This window comes from Salmo salar, chromosome 02, assembly GCF_965601325.2.
Source record: "Salmo salar chromosome 02, fSalSal1, whole genome shotgun sequence".
In the NCBI taxonomy this organism is placed as follows: domain Eukaryota; kingdom Metazoa; phylum Chordata; class Actinopteri; order Salmoniformes; family Salmonidae; genus Salmo; species Salmo salar.
The window spans coordinates 65,546,362-65,569,738 of NC_138292.1; the positions used below are offsets into that span (position 1 = coordinate 65,546,362).

The 23,377-nt window shown below is 45.7% G+C and overlaps 1 protein-coding gene across 18 annotated transcripts in view; it reads left to right on the forward strand.

The window, feature by feature from the left end:
• Window positions 1-23,377, forward strand: part of LOC106589946 (nuclear factor 1 X-type) — a 168,425-nt gene that overhangs the window by 20,956 nt on the left and 124,092 nt on the right. The window contains exon 1 of one of the 18 annotated variants that reach the window (XM_045707786.2): window positions 2,876-3,127. The exons of the other annotated variants lie outside the window; for them this stretch is intronic. Coding sequence (XP_045563742.1) covers window positions 3,083-3,127 — 45 coding nt within the window. The 5' untranslated portion in view covers window positions 2,876-3,082. Of the gene's footprint in view, window positions 1-2,875; window positions 3,128-23,377 lie in introns of those variants that run through there. 18 annotated transcript variants of the gene reach the window in all.

A 23,377-nucleotide genomic window follows, 5' to 3' on the forward strand; every position in this document is an offset into this window, starting at 1 on the left:
GAGGAATAGAGAGCCAGAGAGAGAGATATAGAGGGAGAGATGAAGAGCAAGAGAGAGAGAGAGAGAGAGAGAGAGAGATGGAGAGAGAGAGAGAGAGAGAGAGAGGGAGATGGAGAGATGGAGAGAGAGAGAGAGAGAGAGAGAGAGAGAGAGAGAGAGAGAGAGAGAGAGAGAGAGAGAGAGAGAGAGAGAGAGAGAGAGAGAGAGAGAGAGAGAGAGAGAGAGGGAGATGGAGAGAGAGGGAGAGCCAAAGAGGGAGATGGAGAGAGAGAGGGAGATGGCGAGAGAGAGGGAGATGGCGAGCCAAAGAGGGAGATGGAGAGAGAGGGAGAGGGAGAGAGGGAGATGAAGAGAGAGGGAGAGCCAGAGAGGGAGATGGAGAGAGAGGGAAAGGGAGAGAGGGAGATGAAGAGGGAGAGGGAGAGAGGGAGATGAAGAGCGAGGGAGAGCCAGAGAGGGAGATGGAGAGAGAGGGAGAGGGAGAGAGGGAGATGAAGAGAGGGAGAGGGAGAGAGGGAGATGAAGAGAGAGGGAGAGCCAGAGAGGGAGATGGAGAGAGAGGGAGATGGAGAGAGAGGGAGAGGGAGAGAGGGAGATGGAGATGAAGAGAGAGGGAGAGCCAGAGAGGGAGATGGAGAGAGAGAGAGAGAGAGAGAGCCAGAGAGGGAGATGAGAGAGAGAGAGAGAGAGAGAGAGAGAGAGAGAGAGAGAGAGAGAGAGAGAGGGAGATGGAGAGAGAGGGAGAGCCAGAGAGGGAGATGGAGAGAGAGAGGGAGAGCCAGAGAGGGAGAGGGAGAGAGAGAGAGAGAGAGAGAGAGAGAGAGAGAGAGAGAGAGAGAGAGAGAGAGAGAGAGAGAGAGAGAGAGAGAGAGAGAGAGCAGAGAGAGAGAGAGAGAGAGAGAGGGAGATGGAGAGAGAGGGAGAGGCAGAGAGGGAGATGGAGGAGAGGGAGAGCCAGAGAGGAGATGGCGAGAGCCAGAGAGGGAGAGGGAGAGAGAGGGAGAGACAGAGAGGGAGAGCCAGAGAGGGAGATGGAGAGAGAGGGAGAGCCAGAGAGGGAGAGGGAGAGAGAGGGAGAGACAGAGAGGGAGAGCCAGAGAGGGAGATGGAGAGAGAGGGAGAGCCAGAGAGGGAGAGGGAGAGAGCCAGAGCACAAAGACTAGGAGTGGTTGGGTCTGTGCCGCAGGGTGTGGTGAGGAGAGGGGGATTTGGAATTGGATCCCCCCTCTCTGATTTCCCCTCACTTTTTCTCTCTCTGATTCTCTCAATCTATATTTCTGTCTCTTCTGCTCTCTTTAATTGGCCACAGAGTGTGGTGTAGCATAGTGTGTGTGTGTGTGTGTGTGGTGTGTGTGTGTGTGTGTGTGTGTGTGTGTGTGTGTGTGTGTGTGTGTGTGTGTGTGTGTGTGTGTGTGTGTGTGTGTGTGTGTGTGTGTGTGTATGAATGCGTGCGTGCGTGCATATGTGCATGTTCTCTGTTGTGTGTGTTCTGTAGGGGCTGCATAGCATTCCTAATGCACAGTGCTGCATGTGGCTGAGGTCTCGTAATTCTACTGGGCTTCAACGGCTCCCAGAAACTCAACTTGGCGCTCGTGCTCCAGGGTGACTTCAAACCCTCCAAAACCGCACCCCTACACACACACACACACACACACACACACACACACACACACACACACACACACACACACACACACACACACACACACACACACACACATACAGACGTACGTGTGCACCACACACACACACACACACACACACACACACACACACACACACACACACATACAGACGTACGTGTGCACACACACACACAGACAGACAGACACACATACAAATTGAACACATTCTCCTACCTCACCTCAAGGGTGAATTGGCGGGATGCAGGAGAAGCAGGGTAATTGACAGGGTGTGTGTGTGTGCATCATATGCTCTCCCTGCAGCTATACATACAGAACGTGAGGTTGACCCGAGATGATCAACCAGCTGAACATGGACCAGGGTGTTTAAGGATAAGCCAGCCAGTCAGTCAGTCAGTCAGTCAGTCAGCCAGCCAGCCAGTCGTTGATTAAAAACAGAACTATGTTCTCTTCAGACAACACAAGTCCAATTGTGGCTGACTCTTAAACAGTCTTTCTATTAGCCTGTAGATGACTATAACAGAAGGCTGGGGTTAAAGAGGTTTGGTGTTCTGTAGTACTGTAGTTAGGTCCCCTTATACATATATACAGTAATAGGATATTTCACCGATGCTTTTATACAAAGTGACTTACAGATGTAGGATCTTAATTTGATCACTCTTTTGTTCTTGATAATTTTGTATTGTGACAATATAGGTCGAATTAAGATCTTACATCTGTACATACATTGAACATTATACCCACTACCAGAAGAAGAAATGGTAGGCTTACGTAATGTTGAGTGGCTCTGGTAGTTGTGAGATGTGTGGTTTGTAAGTGCTGGCCACCCCTGTTTGATTGGAGTGGTGCTGTCTATACCCTATTGTTCGAGTGGGCTACACTTTATATTACTATGTGTGTGAGAAAGATGTTTGAATGCCTGTCGCGCGCACACACACACACACACACAAATGCACTAATAATGGGTCATGTGCATGACTATGATGAGTGAGGGACCCTGTAATTGACCAACCTGTCTTTAACAGCCAGTGAAATACCAATTGACAACTTTAAAACATGATGGCAAGTAAGGACTTGGCAGTTGGCACGATCAGGGTTAGTAGCTGTTTCAACGTTATAATTGCGGTCAATGTTGGTTGATGTTTTAAGTTTTATTTTTTCTCTATCCAACTCCAACATGATCACATCTTTATAAAGCTCGAAGATTTACATCTGAATATTTGATAGGGAAACGGAGGGAGAGAGAAGGGGGGAGTGTGTGTCAGAAAGAGTTCACAAACTTTCCCCCAAAGTTTGTGTAGGCTTTCACTTTCAGCTCTCGAGGCGGGGTTAGTGGTACAGCATAGAGTGAGCGGAGCGGCACAGCGGAGCGTTTTGCAATGCAGTACCACATGCAGCGGACTTCCAACTTCTATCCAACTTGAATAAGATTCCACTTTATGAACTCTAAAATAACCATGTACTCCCCTTACTGCTTGACACAGGTAAAAACTCTACTTTTCTTTGGTATCCTGCCTCCACTTTAGCTCTCCGGATGTTGTTGGTTTTTAATGTTGTCGTTGTCCATGTACGGTGCCGCTTGTCAATAATGAGGTTTTAGGGACCTTTTCGCTATCCGCTCGTTTCAGATGGTGTGTTCGGCTTCTCTCCGCTCTCTGTCCCTCTTCCCCTTTGATGGCATCTCTCCAACAGGCTTTCTTGTGCGTTTCATTACACATGGTTAGAAGAGAAAATGGCGCTTCTCCTGAATGTATTTTATATCAAAAGGAGGGGAGAGAAGAGCTCAGGGGGGAATGGGGCTCGCGCTATTCCTACATTGGTCGCTTGTTATGCCGTCCTATAGCTATTTAAAAACACAACAATTACACAACAATATCAACTAAGTAAAAGAACCAGAATTGAATGTATTAGTTTTGGAGTACTTTTCCATGGAAATGAACGATCTTTCTAACTTTGGTGCGATAGTTGTGGTGGCTATGGAGGTGTTTGAGCGACTGTCACTGTGCTTGTCATTCAACCCACACGACAGCTGTACCCGGGCTCTCAGCTTTAGGCTTCTGTTCTGTTGTCACATGAACATGCCCGTATAGAGTTAGTTGAAATATAGTTTTACATTTCCAATCGATAAATGTCGTTTTTAGGTTGATAAGGACAGAAGGAAAGGTGTATTATTTCGGAGGACGGCGGGAATGCATGCCCGTTTTCCCTCAATATTGGATTGTGTTGGGGTCACAATTGTAGCACGTATACTTGTAGATTCCTTGTATGTAATCGAGTATGGGGAAAGTTATCGGGCTATAGTTTTCTTTAATTTGACACAACTGAAGCAACATCACACGCCTAGACAATGAAGGGGAGAAATATGCCATTTAACTATGAGGACTTTATAGGCCTTTGACACCTGACTGTATAGGCCTGATGAGAACGTTTGTAAAGGTTGCTTGCTTTATTTTAGTTGATATTTGCTTGTTTAACGAGATACCTTTACGGCAGAATACGGGTGAATACATAGGCCTACATGAGCGAGTGTTGGTTTTGATATTATTATTGTGGACGGCAAAGGCAAGAAATGAAATGGCAATGCCGTTGTGCGTAAATGTAAGGTGGTATTTATTAATATAGGCCTAACATTGAGGCCTTTCCCTCCGTTGGTTTGGAATTCAGATATGTGTTGACAGTGGTTGGAGAATAAAGTATTGTAGGCTACATTTAACAATTATATACTGATACAACATGTAGTATTTTAGAAATAAAAAATATGGCACACAAGGAAGCGATTTTGGATCATATGCTTGGATAATGTGTTTATGCATTTGAAACAGTTTTGTTGCTGACAAGTCATTGCATTATATGAAGGCCTATTTATCTAACTGGAAAATGACTAATCTGAGTGACTGTTTGATTTATTTCAGATGAAAATCTTAAAATTAGGTCACAGTGCAATTTACTGGCCCGTTTTACTGGAATCAGTTTCGTAGCCTCGTGACAGCAGGCCTATGCTGCTAATATGCATATGTAATAACAACAGAACACATATAATTTTATTAATTTACTTTAAAAAACATGTAAACTTTGATTAAGAATTTGGATGTGTATATCTGGACTTCACTGTAGCCGTCTGAGAAAAGCGTTTGAGCGCGCACGGAGCGGTGCGAATTTCACCTTCAACTGAGAAGTGCAGGGCAGGACCGGCAGGACCGAACTTGTTTTCCCCTTGAAGCTCAACGGAAGTAGCTTACAGAGAGACAGTAAGCCTATTATACACTTAGATTTGAATATTGCCTTAAATGTCACAATCTCAGCACTCGTTTCACTCTTCCTTTGTCTGGTGGTCCCATAGGCTGTAGGGCTACCTCTTCTAAAAATGCATGACTATTATAACGTTTTTTTGTGTGTTTTTTTTTCAGTGTGCGTCTTGATGTTCTGTTTTGTTTAGTCTTTTACCACTATTATTGTATGCTAAACTATAGCCTATATAGCCGTGCAGTAGGCCACGGGGCCTTAGCTCTTTTCTCAGTATTGTCTATATGCCTTACTTGTGGCTGAGGTTGAATTGAACATTTTTTAATTGCATCTCTGACTTAATTTTAATAGGATAATTAACGAAATTCATATTATTTTACCAACACGCAAGTGCTTACAAGCATATTAGTCCAGATTCCAGACGCGGCCTTCTCAGCTTTGCAAGTGTTTTTCGAAGTTCCATGAATTAATGAATGCCCTTCGTTATTTTAATTGGACTTAATAGCCTACTTTAACCATACAATTGAATGTGTTGTTGTCACTGTAATTTCTATTCACTTTCTGTAATAAGTGTTCAGTTTTAGAATTAGGCCTAAGGAACAGTAACTGCATGTTTGGCTGGGGGGAAATATAGGCCCTCTCGGTCAGCTCTTTGTAGTAGACGCAGTCAAATCATCAGCTAAAATCACAGTGGAGGAAATGTCAGTCTTAAAGAAACGTATTTCTTACAGAAAACCATAAACAGCATTAATGATTTATTTAAAGATAGATATTGTCGTATGGGTCAGCTGGGGTCAATGTAATTTAGCTTGTAAGAGTTCAGACTTGGCATTATTTCATTTGTTTGTTTTATTTGCCTATACATTTATTCAGGGCACTTCTTTCAAAAACTGCATATTTAGTTTAGATATATTTCCAAGCCAAGTGCATATGGGGTTGAGCTCCACGCACATCATGTTTCTCTTTCTTTCCATTAATTAAAATTAATTGGCTACAGATCCGCCATGAGCCGAGCAGCGCGGCGGGCGCGTGCATGCTGCCCATATGCGCAATACATATTGATCTTGTTAAGCTTCTGTGAGCTGATTTGTTTTCCTCGCGACTGATTTTTCACCAGTAATTGATTTGTCAGCGTTATAATGATCTGATTTAATTTAAGTCTAGTAGCATATTCATCATTTGCATTATAAAAAGGCAGTCAAAGTTGCTTGGCCTCAAGACATTATGCAGATCATTTGGCAGTGAGAATATGAAAGGAAATACATGATATATTTTTCTTGCCTGTTCCAATATTATATGTTTGCAAGTTGTGCAAATTCTTGCGATATGATCTTTTGACTAAAAAGTTCTCTGCAAGCGTTGAGTGGAGTTTGCAGAGGGCCAATTAACCTTGGTTTTCCGGTGAGTGGCACGGTGCGTGTGTGTGTGTGTGAGAGAGAGAGAGAGAGAGATAGAGAGAGAGTGTGTGCTTATCATACCACCCGCGGGAATTATACTCGCATTCCTCCGGAATCAACCATTTTGTCTGGAGATTGTCTTTACATTTTCTTCGATTTAACCATGTTGTTAATAATGAAACAATCAGCAATGGGGACATGTGGTAACAAATGTAAACAATCAGTGATACATTATTAATGAGGATAAAAGCTTTGTTGGAATGGACATGCTTAGGTGAGGGACCTTGGGCATGACGCGTAATGGACGCGAAGTATGGATAGCCAAATCAGTACATTTGTAAAGTGGCGCTGGGAGGGTTTTTGAGGTGGAATATGGCACTGTTTTATGCTTTTTTTCTAGGGAGAGGAAGGAGATGAGGGAACCATTTGCATAAAGGTTTTATGTAATGTGTTTGGATATCAATTATTGCTTCAGTCTCCACTCAAGTTTCCCAGAAAATGTGATGTTTAGTGCAGGCTAGACTGCGTCGAGTCTGGATTTGCTTGCGTTTTCACGAGGCTTCCGCAGTCTGCCTTTTACGCACAGTGCCAACCCATGAAGTTTTCTGCTGCTCTTAATGACAAAATACTTAACCCTTGCTGGATATGCGTTTAGTTGTTGGTCGATTTAATGTTGTTTTTTAAATGTATATATTTTATGGTTAGTATATTCCCCACTTGTTTTAGAATTGCGTAGGCTATACTTCAAACGCACTGAGCCGTGTGTGGCAATGAATGCCCGCGTTATGGTCGACTTGAAAGAAATAAATGAGTTTAGGCCACATAGCTGTGAGCATTAGGAAATAATGTACGTTTGGTGATAGAGATTATGTCAAAATAATCTCTCAAACAATAATGTAGTTGTAGTTTGATTGCGTGTGAAGGGAAAGCAAGGACACCGCACTATGTGTGTCCATATTAGTGTGTTTGGGAAGAGCTGCCACGAGATTTGGGCAGGTCAGCGCACAGGGATAAATGTGCAGGGCCAGCTCTAGCCTTTTGGGGGCCCTAAGCGAGATATCCTGCAATTGTACACATTTTGCCGTGGCGTGGAGAGACATTATTTTTTTAAGTTTTAAAGCGGCCTGAGGCCATAAGCGATGTCATGTCTGCCTGGAGCCAACCCTGTCAATGCTTGTAGGTTAACCCCTTCCTTCATCACTTCAGTACTGGAAGCACCAAACTATTGATTAATCTCAATGAATGATTCAGTAGTTGATGATGATGTCCTTATTTATTATGCAATTTATCAATTTGGAACAGTTGAGAAATCACAAAATAAAATGTTTGTTACATGTCTCATTTTTCAACTATTCCAAATAGATGAATTTGCCTTCACTTTTAAGTTACAGCTTGCCGTGTTAGATAGATATTGCCTGGCTACCCAAACTCCTTGCTCCGGCCAAATACTACACCACGGCCATGGTCATTAGTTTATTCTCCACAATGAGTCTGGATCTGAGTACCTCTGAGTACCTCCCCTGGAACGCAAACACATTCTAACCGTTCTGATTGGTCCCAGAAACCGATGGGTTGGGCCAGCACCAGAAATACATGTGGGTAAAGCAGCTTTTAGAAAATTCATCACTGGCTTTGATACTCTGATTGGTTAGAAATGATCCAATTGCTGATGACTTTGTTTTGTCCAACACTCCTCATTTTGACATCACCACAAACGACTTCAATGATGGAAGTCTCAGACTGAAGTATGTAGCTAACATAGAGCAGTGGAATAATTCAGTTTGAGTCGTCAGGTAAAGATAGATAGGCCTTAGTCCTGATGTCAGGCGATCAGTCTGTCAGTAGTGTGAGTTATTCTCACCCAGTTTGTCCTCCAGGGACCTCATGCGTCAGCGGTGGGCTTTGGTTACACCAGCACCGGATGGTGACTGGGGTGTACGGTGGTGTTGGTGTAAGCCGAGGTGGCCTCCCTTGATCCGGTAACATAGCCTACCAAGCTGGTAACATCGTTCCTGCCGTGGTGTCACTTTTCACCACACTGACACCGGGACAGGAGCTGGTGATGGACATAGAAATATAACTATTAGAATGGGACCCGCAGGCCCTCCACCTATCAGGGAACATTGACTTGAATGGAGGTGCCCATTCTAGTCATTGTATTTCTATGTTGGTGGAGCTGAGAATAGGCATAGGGTGTGGGGTGATGGATGGGTAGAATGCCCCGGTGCTGCCTGGCAGGGTGACACCCTGCACTACATTGTGTTCTGGTTACTTATTAATCTCCCCAGGCTAATGGAGGACACCGCTCTGCCTGGGGTCAGCTCTGCCTGGGGTCAGCTTCTGCCTGGGGTCAGCTCTACCTGGGGTCAGCTCTGCCTGGGGTCAGCTCTACCTGGGGTCAGCTCTGCCTGGGGTCAGCTCTGCCTGGGGTCAGCTCTGCCTGGGGTCAGCTCTGCCTGGGGTCAGCTCTACCTGGGGTCAGCTCTGCCTGGGGTCAGCTCTACCTGGGGGTCAGCTCTACCTGGGGTCAGCTCTGCCTGGGGTCAGCTCTGCCTGGGGTCAGCTTCTGCCTGGGGTCAGCTCTACCTGGGGTCAGCTCTGCCTGGGGTCAGCTCTGCCTGGGGTCAGCTTCTGCCTGGGGTCAGCTCTGACTGGGGTCAGCTCTACCTGGGGTCAGCTCTACCTGGGGTCAGCTCTGCCTGGGGTCAGCTCTGCCTGGTGGGCTCTGTGCTAGTTCATATGTTCTATGTGTATAGGACTATGTCTGTTATATACACTGCAGTGCTTGTAAATGTGTACATTTACTGTATGTGTTTATGCACGCTTGTACGCATCCATGTAATAATACATGTATATACATTTACTATACTGTATGCATAATGAGAAAGAATGTACATGCATATATACATCGCCACATTTAAACAGAATACTCCATCTCTACTACTGGTAACCTAATAATGCAAGCACTAAAGTCCCAGCTAGCTGAAGTCCTGTAGGATACCTTGTACTATATCTCTCATCCCGGGCCGGGTGCATCTCCTCTCCTCCTGCCTTTGAGGAAGACGAGTTAAATCCATCCTCTGTTCATCTGTTTATCTGTGCAGTCTTCCTGACCGCCCATGGAAAATGGATTTACCACACTTTACCGCTGCCACTCCACAATCACCATGCAGCACAGGATAATAGGTTGCTGACTGTCCCGTGTGTGTGTGTGTGTGTGTGTGTGTGTGTGTGTGTGTGTGTGTGTGTGTGTGTGTGTGTGTGTGTGTGTGTGTGTGTGTGTGTGTGTGTGTGTGTGTGTGTGTGTGTGTGTGTGTGTGTGTGTGTGTGTGTGAGAGAGAGAACGAGTGAGAGTGTTTGTGTGAGTGAGCGAGCGAGAGTGTGTTTGTGTGAGAGAGTGTTTGTGTGTGTGAGTGAGCGCGTGAGAGTGAGTGTGTGTGTGTGTGTGTATAACACCCCAACCCCCCAGCATGGATTAGATTTTGGCTGAGCCGTGGCCAGTGGTAGCAGGCAGCCCCTACAGCAGTCTGGTGGCGGTCTGCGATATACTGCTGTGGAACACACACACACACACACACACACACACACACACACACACACACACACACACACACACACACACACACACACACACACACACACACACACACACACACACACACACACACACACACACACACGTTCCAGATATACATAGTGAGGATTGTGGTGGAGGGAAGAAGTTAACTATAATCAGTTCAGTATGGTACACATGTGTTTGTGTGTGTGTGTGTGTGTGTGTGTGTGTCGATACGATAGAGAGAAGAATAGATGACAAACAGCCGTACCCTCCTCTCCTCAGCCAAGCCAATCTCACCATGAGAAAATACATTTGATATTCAATGTGAAATGTGCTCATTATAAGGCACCTATTTGCTTAGTTTAAAGATTAGAGATGAAGTGTCGAGCTCTGAAAAACCTCGTCATTCAATTCACTCATGACTTCCTTCTGCAGGGTATTACATTCTATCAGACATCAGAACCAAATGTACACACATACCAATAATGAAACGGTGTAGATAGATGAAGGCCACAGACTCTTTGTGTGTCCAAAATGGTACCCTATTCTCTACATTATGCACTATGGACCCTGGTCAAAAGTAGTGCACTATTTAGGGAATAGGGTGCCATTTGTGAGGCAGCCTCTGAGTCTGAGCCCACACATTCTACAGACAGACCAGCCTGCGTTTGCCAACTACCATCCAGGAACATACATAAGGTAAGGAGGGAGAGTCTGGGTCCCAAATGGCACCTTATTCCCTAAACAGTGCACTACTTTTGACCAGGGCCTACAGGGAACAGGTTGCCATTTGGGACGCTGACAAAGTCTGTGATTCTGCCAAGTTGGAGACAACTTTCAGAAGACGTGATAACGGAAAGACGCAATGAAAGACGTGAGGGATGAGAGGAGTGAGGGATGAGAGGAGGCTCTCTGGCAGCTGCCCTGGAAGAGAAGAGACTCCCATTTTCTTTTACTTCCTCCTCCCTCCACTTTCTTCTCCTCGTCGACTCGCCTCTGTTGAAGAGAGAGCAACGTTTGAGAAGGATCCTCAACTCTGGTTGAGTTGTTGTTGTTTCCCTCCCCCTCCTCCCCCCTCCTCCCCCTGCCTCACCCGTTGGTGTTTTTTTTCTTTTATTTCGTTTCTTCTCTGTTTCGTCGGGTAGCTAACCCAGTGAATGGGACAAGGCGGTTAACCGTGAAATGAAAGCTCTTAGTTACTTGTGGGGTTTTTCTCCAAAGAGGATTTGACACATCATGCATCCATACACAGACCACTCACACATACACAGACCACTCACACATACACAGACCACTCACACATACATAGACCACTCACACATACACAGACCACTCACACATACACAGACCACTCACACATACACAGACCACTCACACATACACAGACCACTCACGCATACACAGACCACTCACGCATACACAGACCACTCACGCATACACAGACCACTCACGCATACACAGACCACTCACGCATACACAGACCACTCACGCATACACAGACCACTCACGCATACACAGACCACTCACGCATACACAGACCACTCACCCATACACAGACCACTCATGCATACACAGACCACTCACACATACACAGACCACTCACACATACACAGACCACTCACACATACACAGACCACTCACGCATACACAGACCACTCACGCATACACAGACCACTCACGCATACACAGACCACTCACACATACACAGACCACTCACGCATACACAGACCACTCACGCATACACAGACCACTCACACAGACCACTCACACATACACAGACCACTCACGCATACACAGACCACTCACACAGACCACTCACACATACACAGACCACTCACGCATACACAGACCACTCACGCATACACAGACCACTCACGCATACACAGACCACTCACGCATACACAGACCACTCACACATACACAGACCACTCACGCATACACAGACCACTCACGCATACACAGACCACTCACGCATACACAGACCACTCACGCATACACAGACCACTCACGCATACACAGACCACTCACGCATACACAGACCACTCACGCATACACAGACCACTCACACATACACAGACCACTCACACATGCACAGTACAGAAATATCTACTTAGAGCCACTAGATCAATGTATAGGCATTGATTTCTGACAAAGCAGATCTATTGAATGTGTTTTTATATTCTATATGTATTTTATATGTAGAATTAGAGTGACTAGACACTGTATGTCCAAGCATCCAGCACCAATTAGATGTATAGATCCTCTCCCTTCATTTCTGTAACAGCAGTTCTATTGAGTCCATGTATAGTGTGTTCTGTATGTATTCTATGTCCGAGAAATGCCCCTGGCTGGTAAGCAATTCTATGAATGCATTTCTATATTATATAGCTATGTATTTTTGGGGGAAAATGCCCTTGCTAAATCTGGTGGGAGACGTTTAGTATAGAAGAAAAAGGGTTTTATTAAACAAATAGATGTCACGCTCTTCTCAGTAGAAGTGAGCCAAGAAACTGTAGCGTGGATCGTTCTGACATGATTGAAACCAGGCAGTCAGCCGTGAAAACCATGTCTCAGTTCAGAGATGCTCCGTCCCATTAAAGGACTTGACTAAATCCTCCGTCTCAAAGGATTTTCTACTTACTATCGCCGTCTCCATCAGCTGCTTGATACAACGTTTCCATCAGGTGTTTCCATACAATTGACATTTTTGTCTTTTAGCAAACACTCTTATCCAGACTGACTAACAGGAGAAATAAGGGTTAAATGCCTTGCTCAAGGGTACCTGGCCGGATTTTTCACCTAGTCGGCTCAGGGATTTGAACCAGTGACCTTTTGTTTACTGGCCCAGCTCTCTAACCACTAGGCTACATGCCACTCACTATATCATGTATTAGTAAACTGAAGAGAATTTGCAGACAGAAGCTTCAGCGTCAGATATGTTTGAATATATATATACATCCAGTGCAGACAGTTGATCTGAAGATTTGCAGATAATAATCTGATTGGTTAGCTGTTAGGTAAAGAAGTAATAACACAGCATATGAAGCAGGTAGAACAGCCTGATTGGTTAGCTGTTAGGGTTAAGAAGTAATAACACAGCATATGAAGCAGGTAGAACAGCCTGATTGGTTAGCTGTTAGGGTTAAGAAGTAATAACACAGCATATGAAGCAGGTAGAACAGCCTGATTGGTTAGCTGCTAGGGTTAAGAAGTAATAACACAGCATATGAAGCAGGTAGAACAGCCTGATTGGTTAGCTGCTAGGGTTAAGAAGTAATAACACAGCATATGAAGCAGGTAGAACAGCCTGATTGGTTAGCTGCTAGGGTTAAGAAGTAATAACACAGCATATGAAGCAGGTAGAACAGCCTGATTGGTTAGCTGCTAGGGTTAAGAAGTAATAACACAGCATATGAAGCAGGTAGAACAGCCTGATTGGTTAGCTGTTAGGTAAAGAAGTAATAACACAGCATATGAAGCAGGTAGAACAGCCTGATTGGTTAGCTGTTAGGTAAAGAAGTAATAACACAGCATATGAAGCAGGTAGAACAGCCTGATTGGTTAGCTGTTAGGGTAAAGAAGTAATAACACAGCATATGAAGCAGGTAGAACAGCCTGATTGGTTAGCTGCTAGGGTGAAGAAGTAATAACACAGCATATGAAGCAGGTAGAACAGCCTGATTGGTTAGCTGCTAGGGTGAAGAAGTAATAACACAGCATATGAAGCAGGTAGAACAGCCTGATTGGTTTGATCCCCGTTTGATGGGACCATAGAGATACATGTATATGATTCATGTTCTATTTAGTCCTGTGGTTGGAACAAGCATTCGTCAACCATACAGCTAGATATAGGTTAGTGTATGTGTAATACAGTACCCTTTGCCAGTTGATCTGATCGTGGCTCATAGGATACCATAGGTCTAGAGTACCAGTGCTTCACTGCATTGGCATGACACAACACACTCTGAAGGTCATTTATTTTAGTGTGTTTGTACCACAGGGACAAGTGAGGAGCGTTTGTATGGGGAGGTGTTGACAGGAGCGTCTAATGCTGTAGGCATGTTAGACAGTCACATCAATATAGAGCAGCTCTCTCACTCTTTTTCTCTCTCTCTGTCTCTGTCCCTCTCTCCCTCTGTCCCTCCCCTCTCTCCCTCTCTCTCTGTCTCTGTCCCTCTCTCCCTCTGTCCCTCCCCTCTCTCCCTCTCTCTCTGTCTCTGTCCCTGTCTCCCTCTGTCCCTCCCCTCTCTCCCTCTCTCTCTGTCTCTGTCCCTCTCTCCCTCTGTCCCTCCCCTCTCTCCCTCTCTCTCTGTCTCTGTCCCTCTCTCCCTCTGTCCCTCCCCTCTCTCCCTCTCTCTCTGTCTCTGTCCCTGTCTCCCTCTGTCCCTCCCCTCTCTCCCTCTCTCTCTGTCTCTGTCCCTCTCTCCCTCTGTCCCTCCCCTCTCTCCCTCTCTCTCTGTCTCTGTCCCTCTCTCCCTCTGTCCCTCCCCTCTCTCCCTCTCTCTCTGTCTCTGTCCCTGTCTCCCTCTGTCCCTCCCCTCTCTCCCTCTCTCTCTGTCTCTGTCCCTCTCTCCCTCTGTCCCTCCCCTCTCTCCCTCTCTCTCTGTCTCTGTCCCTCTCTCCCTCTGTCCCTCCCCTCTCTCCCTCTCTCTCTGTCTCTGTCCCTGTCTCCCTCTGTCCCTCCCCTCTCTCCCTCTCTCTCTGTCTCTGTCCCTGTCTCCCTCTGTCCCTCCCCTCTCTCCCTCTCTCTCTGTCTCTGTCCCTGTCTCCCTCTGTCCCTCCCCTCTCTCTCTCTTGGTCCCTGTCCCCCCCCTCTCTGTCTCTCTCTCTTTCTCACTCTCTCTCTCTCTGCCTCTCCCTCTCTTTCTCTCTCTCTGTTCCTCTCTCTCTCTGTCCCCCCCTCTCTGTCCCCTCCCCCCCTCTCTCGATCTCTCTTTCTCTCTCTGTCCCTCGCTCTATCCCCTCTCTTTCTCTCTCTGTCCCCCCTCTCTCTCTGTCTCTCTCTCTGTCCCCCCCTCTCTGACCTTCTCTCTCTTTCTGTCCCTCTCTCTCTCTCTTTCTCTGCCCCCTCCCTCTCTCTGCCCCCCCTCTCTATCTGTCTCTCTCTTCTCATTCTCTCTGCATCTTCCTCTCTTTCTCTCTCTGTCCCCCCCTCTCTCTCTCTGTCCCCTCTCTTTTTCTCTCTGTCCCTCTCTTACCGTCCCCTCTTTCTCTCTCTGTCCCTCTCACTCTCTCTCTGTCCCCCCTATCTCTCTCTGTCCCTCCCCATTCTCTCTCTCTCTCTGTCCCCCCCCCCCTCTCTGTCCTTCTCTCTCGCTGTCAGTCAGTCCAGTAGTTTTCGTACTGAAAACCGTCCTGTGATTCCGTACACCACTGTAGTAGAAGTGTACTAGGCTGGGCTAGGCCTGGACAGTACAGTCAGCCAGTCTCAGTAGAACAAAGTGTTCTCTAACTCTCTGCTCTCACTCCTCTGGAGAGAGGAGGAGGGTTTTGGCTGCCCTCCAGGGGTGGAAAAATCTATAAGCCATTACGTAATATACCATATCTTTACCTTAGGTGAACCCAGTACAAGATCCACAGCTGTGAGCACACCGAGGGAGGCAGGGAGGCCTGTGTGGAAAAGAGATTGTGTGTGTGTGTGTGTGTGTGTGTGTGTGTGTGTGTGTGTGTGTGTGTGTGTGTGTGTGTGTGTGTGTGTGTGTGTGTGTGTGTGTGTGTGTGTGTGTGTGTGTGTGTCTGTGTAGAAACAGAGAGAGGGAGAATGAGTGTGTGTACTGTATTAGAGAGAGACTTCTTTGTGGCCAGTCTGCAGCACTTGCAGACCCTCACATCAATAGGTCACATCACAATTAGCTGGAACTCTATTGTAACATTAGCTACTTTCCTTTCTTTCTGTTTTTCATCTGTTTATTTGTTCATTTTCAAGCATACTTTTTGAAAGCAGCATTTGCATAGATAGACTTAAGAGGAAACTTCTGGATTCTTCACAGTGACTTGGCCAAGTGATCAGGATGCTTTTAGAGTAAGTCAGATCCTCTATGATTCATTTATTTTGATTAAATATACATTTAAATCAGAATACTGTTGTGTGATGTGAAACGCCATGGCAACGGACTGCACAGTACATCCAAAGCTGCTGGGCTGAATATTAATTTACGAAAGCTTCTTCTTCCCGCATACAGATAAGTGTGTGTGAATGCGTGCATACAGGTGTGTTTGAAAATGGGAGTATGAGGCCGCGGGCCGTGCAGCGGTGAACAGACCTGCTTTTCACTTCACACATTGACAGAATTGACACGTCAACGCTTTCATCCCATAATATGCACTAATCATGGCTTGACAAGATGGGCCAGGTCTGCATCCCAAATGGCACCCTATGGGCCCTGGTCAGAAGTAGTGCACTATAGAGGCTCTGGCCAGAAGTAGTGCACTATAGAGGGAATAGGATGCCATTTGGGACGCAGACTCTTTTGGTTTTGATGTGACTGACAGTTTGTGCGAGTCCAGGCCTCACAATACCTGCGTCCATTTCTCCTTAATGGTTATTGTTGTGATTCTCTGGCTGTCCGTGTGAATAAATTCCATTGGCCCAAACGGTTTCCTCTACACATCGATGCTTGGTGATGGGTCTAGTGTTGTTCAAGAAGGGTCATGTTAAATGAATTAGATTCAGGTGCCTGCTGCTGCTGTTTTCAATCTGATTGCAGACTACTTCCTATATTAGGCTCTAATACAGGGGTCGGCAACAGGCGTCCCGCGGGTCAAAACCGTCCCGCGAGGGATTCTTTTTGGCCTGCCAAAGTTTAGTAAAAAAAAACACAAAAAAAACATATATTTGTTTGGAATTCAGCAAAAGAAAATCAAAAAAGCACATATTTTCCCAGGTATTCCCACAAATAAGAAAAGAAAGAAACGTTATTGTGTCTCAATGTAATCAAAGTATGAAATGATTGACATTTTCAAATACAATCTCTTTTTGGACTTACATGTAGTTGTGGTAAATCCACAGTGTACAAATGAATATAATTATCTTCGGGGCCCCCGACCCTCCGAGGCAGAATTTAGTTACCTACCCCTACTCTAAAATCAACCACCTGCCAGAAATATTGACAATTACAAAATAACATGGTAAGAATCAGTCAACTCTGATGATGGTCGTTATGAAATTGTCCGTAATGACGGTTGATAATACCCACACACACACACACACACACACACACACCCACGCACGCACGCACGCACGCACCCACGCATGCGCGCACGCACGCACGCACGCACGCACGCACACACACACACACACACACACACACACACACACACACACACACACACGCACGCACGCACACACAAACATGTGCCGAGAGGTAATTGTAAGTTAATGTGAAAGTGAATGTGAAACCATAGTAAAACACATGCAGATGTGGATTAGAAGGTTTTACCACAAACTCAGTTCTAACTCTTTCCATTGTTACACTCCTTACATTATTCACATTTACATTTTAACATTATTCCTAGTTTAGTTTGACCAATCTCACCTGTGGAATTTCAACACAGTCACACACATGCAACTCTTTGACTGGGAGTCGGACCCTGGAATGAAAGACATTTGGAGCCCCCTCTCTCACCACACACACGGCTGGTTAACTGTGGTGCGGTGGTGAGGGCGGTTGGCGGTATTGGGGGGCCGGCGGCTGGTGGCTACAACTAGGGAGGCAGATAGCTAGTAGGGGTTGTGGCTGGGTGGGAGATGGTGATATGTTTGTGTTTATTGACTTAAAGACACACACACACGCCCCCCCACACACACACACACACACACACACACACACACACACACACACACACACACACACACACACACACACACCAGGGCTCCAGACTCAGGGGAAAGGTGTGTGTTTAGAGCACACAGGCCTAATGATGCTGATTTAGACATTCTTGCGGTACTCTCTCCGGCTTGTGGTGTGTTAACTGGAACAGGGGCGACAACAAGCCAGCTCAGTGAGAGTAGTGGGAGTTTGTGAGCCCTATGGGCCCTGGTCAAAAGTAGTGCACTATATAGGGAATAGGGTGCTATTTGGGAGGCAGCCATGGAGGAGGGAAAACATACATCTCCAATGAGCATCAAACTAGTTCCCGGCAGTTTGTGTTTTCCCGGTTGCGCTCAATGTATTTCTTTTCATATTCAGATGTTATGGATTCTGGAATAGGGCCGATCCTTTTCCCAGCAATGGGAATTTACACTGTTTGGATGTTCTCTCTCGTGTTCCAAACAGAGGACTTTTGAGTTGGAGGCTTTACGGGAGGTTTATAAGTGAATACTCAACCGCTTTTAAACAAATATCGGAATGATGTAAAACTTCCCATTTCATTTGTTATTATGTCTAGATTTTCCTTTCGTGTGTGTGTGGGGTTGGGGATGTGTGTGTGTGTGTGATTCACAGCGTGGCAGTGTGTAGTCAGGCCTTTTACACAGGTGAGAAAATGCTGACCTGGACCAGAGTAAGTACTGTAACCTACTGCTCACTGTCTCTGTGTCTCAGAGTTCTCTCAGTACAGGAGATACCTGCGCGCGCACACACACACACACACACACACACACACACACACACACACACACACACACACACACACACACAGACCCTCTCTCTTTTTCTCTCTTTCTCTTTTTCTCTCTCTTTTTTTTTTCTCTCTCTCTCTCTCTTTCTCTCTCTCTGTCTCTCTCTCTCTCTCTCTCTCAGTAAGAGCGAGCCATGGGTCTTATCTCAGATTTTGTCAAACTAAAAAGCTACTTTGCTAGCTTTCCTTGGAAATCAGCCCGTCTAGCCGTTCTAACAACTATTTCTCCATTTGCCAGTCCATTGTCTAAGAACGGAATGTCATTCATTCCCAGGACAGTTACCCAACTTCCCTCCCCAGTCAGCCTCTATGTTAAACCCTACCTGGTTCTCCAACCTGTCTGACTCCACGGTCTACTCCTCCAGATTAAAATGGCTGATACAAACATATTGAGTTTCTTTACGGGATGTGATGGAATGCTGATACTAATGCATCAAAACCACGGCTGTGTCCCAAAGGGCACCCTATTCCCTATATAGTGTACTGCTTTAGACCAGGGCCCCATATGACTCTGGCGAAAAGTAGCTCACTATATAGGGAATAGGGTGCCATTTGGGACACAGACCATATTATACTACTTAGAGGGAGCTAGTGCTACGAGCCAAGTACCTATCGGAGGAATCAGATATTATGGAAATGTGCCTCCTCTTAATCCTCCTCTATCCCCCTTTATGGTCTGCATGTCAAATGGCACCCTATTCCCTACATAGTGCACTACTTTTGACTAGTGCCCTGTGAAAATGAGGTGTCATTTGGGACGCAGTCTTAGACAGAAATCTTACTGGAGTTCCCTTTCCTTTACCCCTGAAGAATCACATATTTGAACAGCCAGAAACTGTACTGTTGACTCACACAATACAGCAGTTCTCCATTTGGAGAACGACGTAAACACTGAATCCTATTGTACATCTGATTCTTATATACCCTGTGTGTTCACTTTTCGGCCCTAAAGCTCAAATGTGTGTGTGTGTGTGTGTGTGTGTGTGTGTGTGTGTGTGTGTGTGTGTGTGTGTGTGTGTGTGTGTGTGTGTGTGTGTGTGTGTGTGTGTGTGTGTGTGTGTGTGTGTGTGTGTGTGTGTGTGTGTGTGTGTGAGAGAGAGAGAGAACGAGTGAGAGTGTTTGTGTGAGTGAGCGAGCATGTACATGCACACTGTAACGGGACAATTGATAACAGTAACCATTCTGGAATTCTCACTTCTCCATCCTGAAACCATCTTCTCCTGCAGTCTGAAGCATGATTGAACAGTACAGCAGAGGTCAAACCCACACGGCTGTTTTTGTTGGTGATGGAGTAGCAGCTCTGAGTCATTTGGCCACAGTGGTGGTGTGAGGCTTGGCTCGGCTGCTGCACTGCACATTTAAAAGCTACAGTCTGGGTTTCGTTCTCAGCAGAACGGCAGTTTGTAAACGAGGAAGTAATAAAAAATGTGTATTTTGGGTTTACGATGGGGTAAGGACAGTTGTGCTACAGGCTCACGACGCAAGTTATTTCCTTCAAGAATCAATCTAGAATTGAAAGTGAACTCTTAAACATATTTCTAGATGACAGATTGTAGCTTTAAAGACGCGCTCATTTTTCACCCTGAATCAGCCCTGCGTCTCCTGACTGACAGCCAACAAGTTGAGAAGCATCTGACGTGGCAGCTACAGCTTGTGTGTGTGTATGTGTGTATGTGTGTGTGTGTATGTGTATGTGTGTGCGCGTGCGTGCAACAGCTCCTCTCAGAATAGGAGAACAGTCCAGCTCTCTCTCTTCTGTTCTGACTCACAGTGTAACCAGCGCTGCCACCACCATATCTGCAGCTGTGTTACTACGCTTTGGAAGGGAAAGTGTTTGGAATAAGTTCCCATTTTAGGTGGTTTTTGCCATGAATTTAGCTATTGAATGGGCTGGGCCCGCGGCCCGTAGATGCCCACCCCTGAGGTAGGAAGTAGGAAAAAGTGTTTGGAAAAAGTACTGTTCTTAGGTGGTTTTTGTCAGGATTTTGATCTACTAGTACTGAGGGGCAGCAGGTAGCCTAGTGGTTAGAGCGTCGGACTAGTAACCAAAAGGTTGCAAGATCGAATCCCTGAGCTGACAAGGTAAAGATCTGTCATTCTGCACCTGAACAAGGCAGTTAACCCACTGTTCCTAGGCCGTCATTGAAAATAAGAATTTGTTTAGTTAAATAAAGGTAAAATATATATTTTTTAAATAAATAAATTAAATTGAACAGGTTATATATCGTCCGTCAGGCTCGGTCCCTGTTGGAGAGATGTGATTCCCTCCCCTGAGTCTCCTCTCAGACCCTGGTTGCATCCCAAATGGCAGCCTATTCCCAATATAGTGCACTACTTTTGATGAGAGACCTATAGGCCCTGGTCAAAAGTAGTGCACTATGTAGGGAATAAGGTGCAATTTGGGACATAACCACTGTGTTTGCGTTTATCTGTCTGTCAGCTGTGGTTGTCCTGAGGTCTGAGTCCTCCACAGACTAAAAGCAGAGGAGTGTGTGTGTGTGTGTGTGTGTGTGTGTGTGTGATTATTTTAACTTCTCACTAGAAATAAGCAGACAGTCGAGCACATGCCCCAGCACACAAACATTACCACCTTTAACCCTCACACTGCCATCCAACAGGCCATGTCCCAACACATATATAGTCCAGCCTTTAACCCTCACACTGCCATCCAACAGGCCATGCCCCAACACGTATATAGTCCAGCCTTTAACCCTCACACTGCCATCCAACAGGCCATGACCCAACACGTATATAGTCCAGCCTTTAACCCTCACACTGCCATCCAACAGGCCATGATCCAACACGTATATAGTCCAGCCTTTAACCCTCACACTGCCATCCAACAGGCCATGCCCCAACACGTATATAGTCCAGCCTTTAACCCTCACACTGCCGTCCAACAGGCCATGTCCCAACACATACATAGTCCAGCCTTTAACCCTCACACTGCCATCCAACAGGCCATGATCCAACACGTATATAGTCCAGCCTTTAACCCTCACACTGCCATCCAACAGGCCATGCCCCAACACGTATATAGTCCAGCCTTTAACCCTCACACTGCCGTCCAACAGGCCATGCCCCAACACGTACATAGTCCAGCCTTTAACCCTCACACTGCCATCCAACAGGCCATGCCCCAACACGTATATAGTTCAGCCTTTAACCCTCACACTGCCATCCAACAGGCCATGATCCAACACGTATATAGTCCAGCCTTTAACCCTCACACTGCCGTCCAACAGGCCATGCCCCAACACGTATATAGTCCAGCCTTTAACCCTCACACTGCCGTCCAACAGGCCATGCCCCAACACGTATATAGTCCAGCCTTTAACCCTCACACTGCCATCCAACAGGCCATGATCCAACACGTACATAGTCCAGCCTTTAACCCTCACACTGCCATCCAACAGGCCATGATCCAACACGTACATAGTCCAGCCTTTAACCCTCACACTGCCGTCCAACAGGCCATGTCCCAACACGTACATAGTCCAGCCTTTAACCCTCACATTGCCATCCAATAGGCCATGTCCCAACACGTACATAGTCCAGCCTTTAACCCTCACATTGCCAACCAAGCACCAGACAGCACACAAACAGTGCCGGGTCTAGCTCTTGTAACTCATAGACTATGTTCCAATGTCCATACTAGTGTATCTACCACTTGCATTGTAACAAAGGATATTGTAACAGAGGATGTTGTAACAGAGGATATTGTAACAGAGGATGTTGTAACAGAGGATGTTTTAACAGAGGATGTTGTAACAGAGGATATTGTAACAGAGGATATTGTAACAGAGGATGTTGTAACAGAGGATATTGTAACAGAGGATGTTGTAACAGAGGATATTGTAACAGAGGATATTGTAACAGAGGATGTTGTAACAGAGGATGTTGTAACAGAGGATGTTGTAACAGAGGATATTGTAACAGAGGATATTGTAACAGAGGATATTGTAACAGAGGATGTTGTAACAGAGGATATTGTAACAGAGGATGTTGTAACAGAGGATGTTGTAATAAAGGATATTGTAACAGAGGATGTTGTAACAGAGGATGTTGTAACAGAGGATATTGTAACAGAGGATGTTGTAACAGAGGATGTTGTAACAGAGGATATTGTAACAGAGGATGTTGTAACAGAGGATGTTGTAACAGAGGATGTTGTAACAAAGGATATTGTAACAGAGGATGTTGTAACAGAGGATGTTGTAACAGAGGATATTGTAACAGAGGATGTTGTAACAGAGGATATTGTAACAGAGGATGTTGTAACAGAGGATGTTGTAACAAAGGATATTGTAACAGAGGATGTTGTAACAGAGGATGTTGTAACAGAGGATGTTGTAACAGAGGATATTGTAACAGAGGATGTTGTAACAGAGGATATTGTAACAGAGGATGTTGTAACAGAGGATATTGTAACAGAGGATGTTGTAACAGAGGATATTGTAACAGAGGATGTTGTAACAGAGGATGTTGTAACAGAGGATATTGTAACAGAGGATGTTGTAACCGAGCCACAGGACTTTAAAGGAGTTCTGTTTACTATGATTAGGGCCAGTTTTCCTTGAAAACATGACCTTACTAGGAAAGTCTCTGGGCCTTAACTAAGATTTGTTTGAGTTCAATTTAATGAATCAATATTGACAAGTGTAACAGTTGGTGGAGGACTAGGGTTTCAATAGGAGGAGAACAGGACAGTTAATCCTAGAGTAGGTGGTGGAGGACAATGCGGGCCGTCCCCCCTTAAATGTATTCTACGGCGATGACAGACCCATAGCATTACTATCCTATTACATAAACTGACACACTACATTACAATGGGAGTTATTTACAAAGACAGTTTGCCGTGGCTGGTGATGACCGACTGGTGAAGACAGACTGGTAAATACAGGCTGGTGATGACC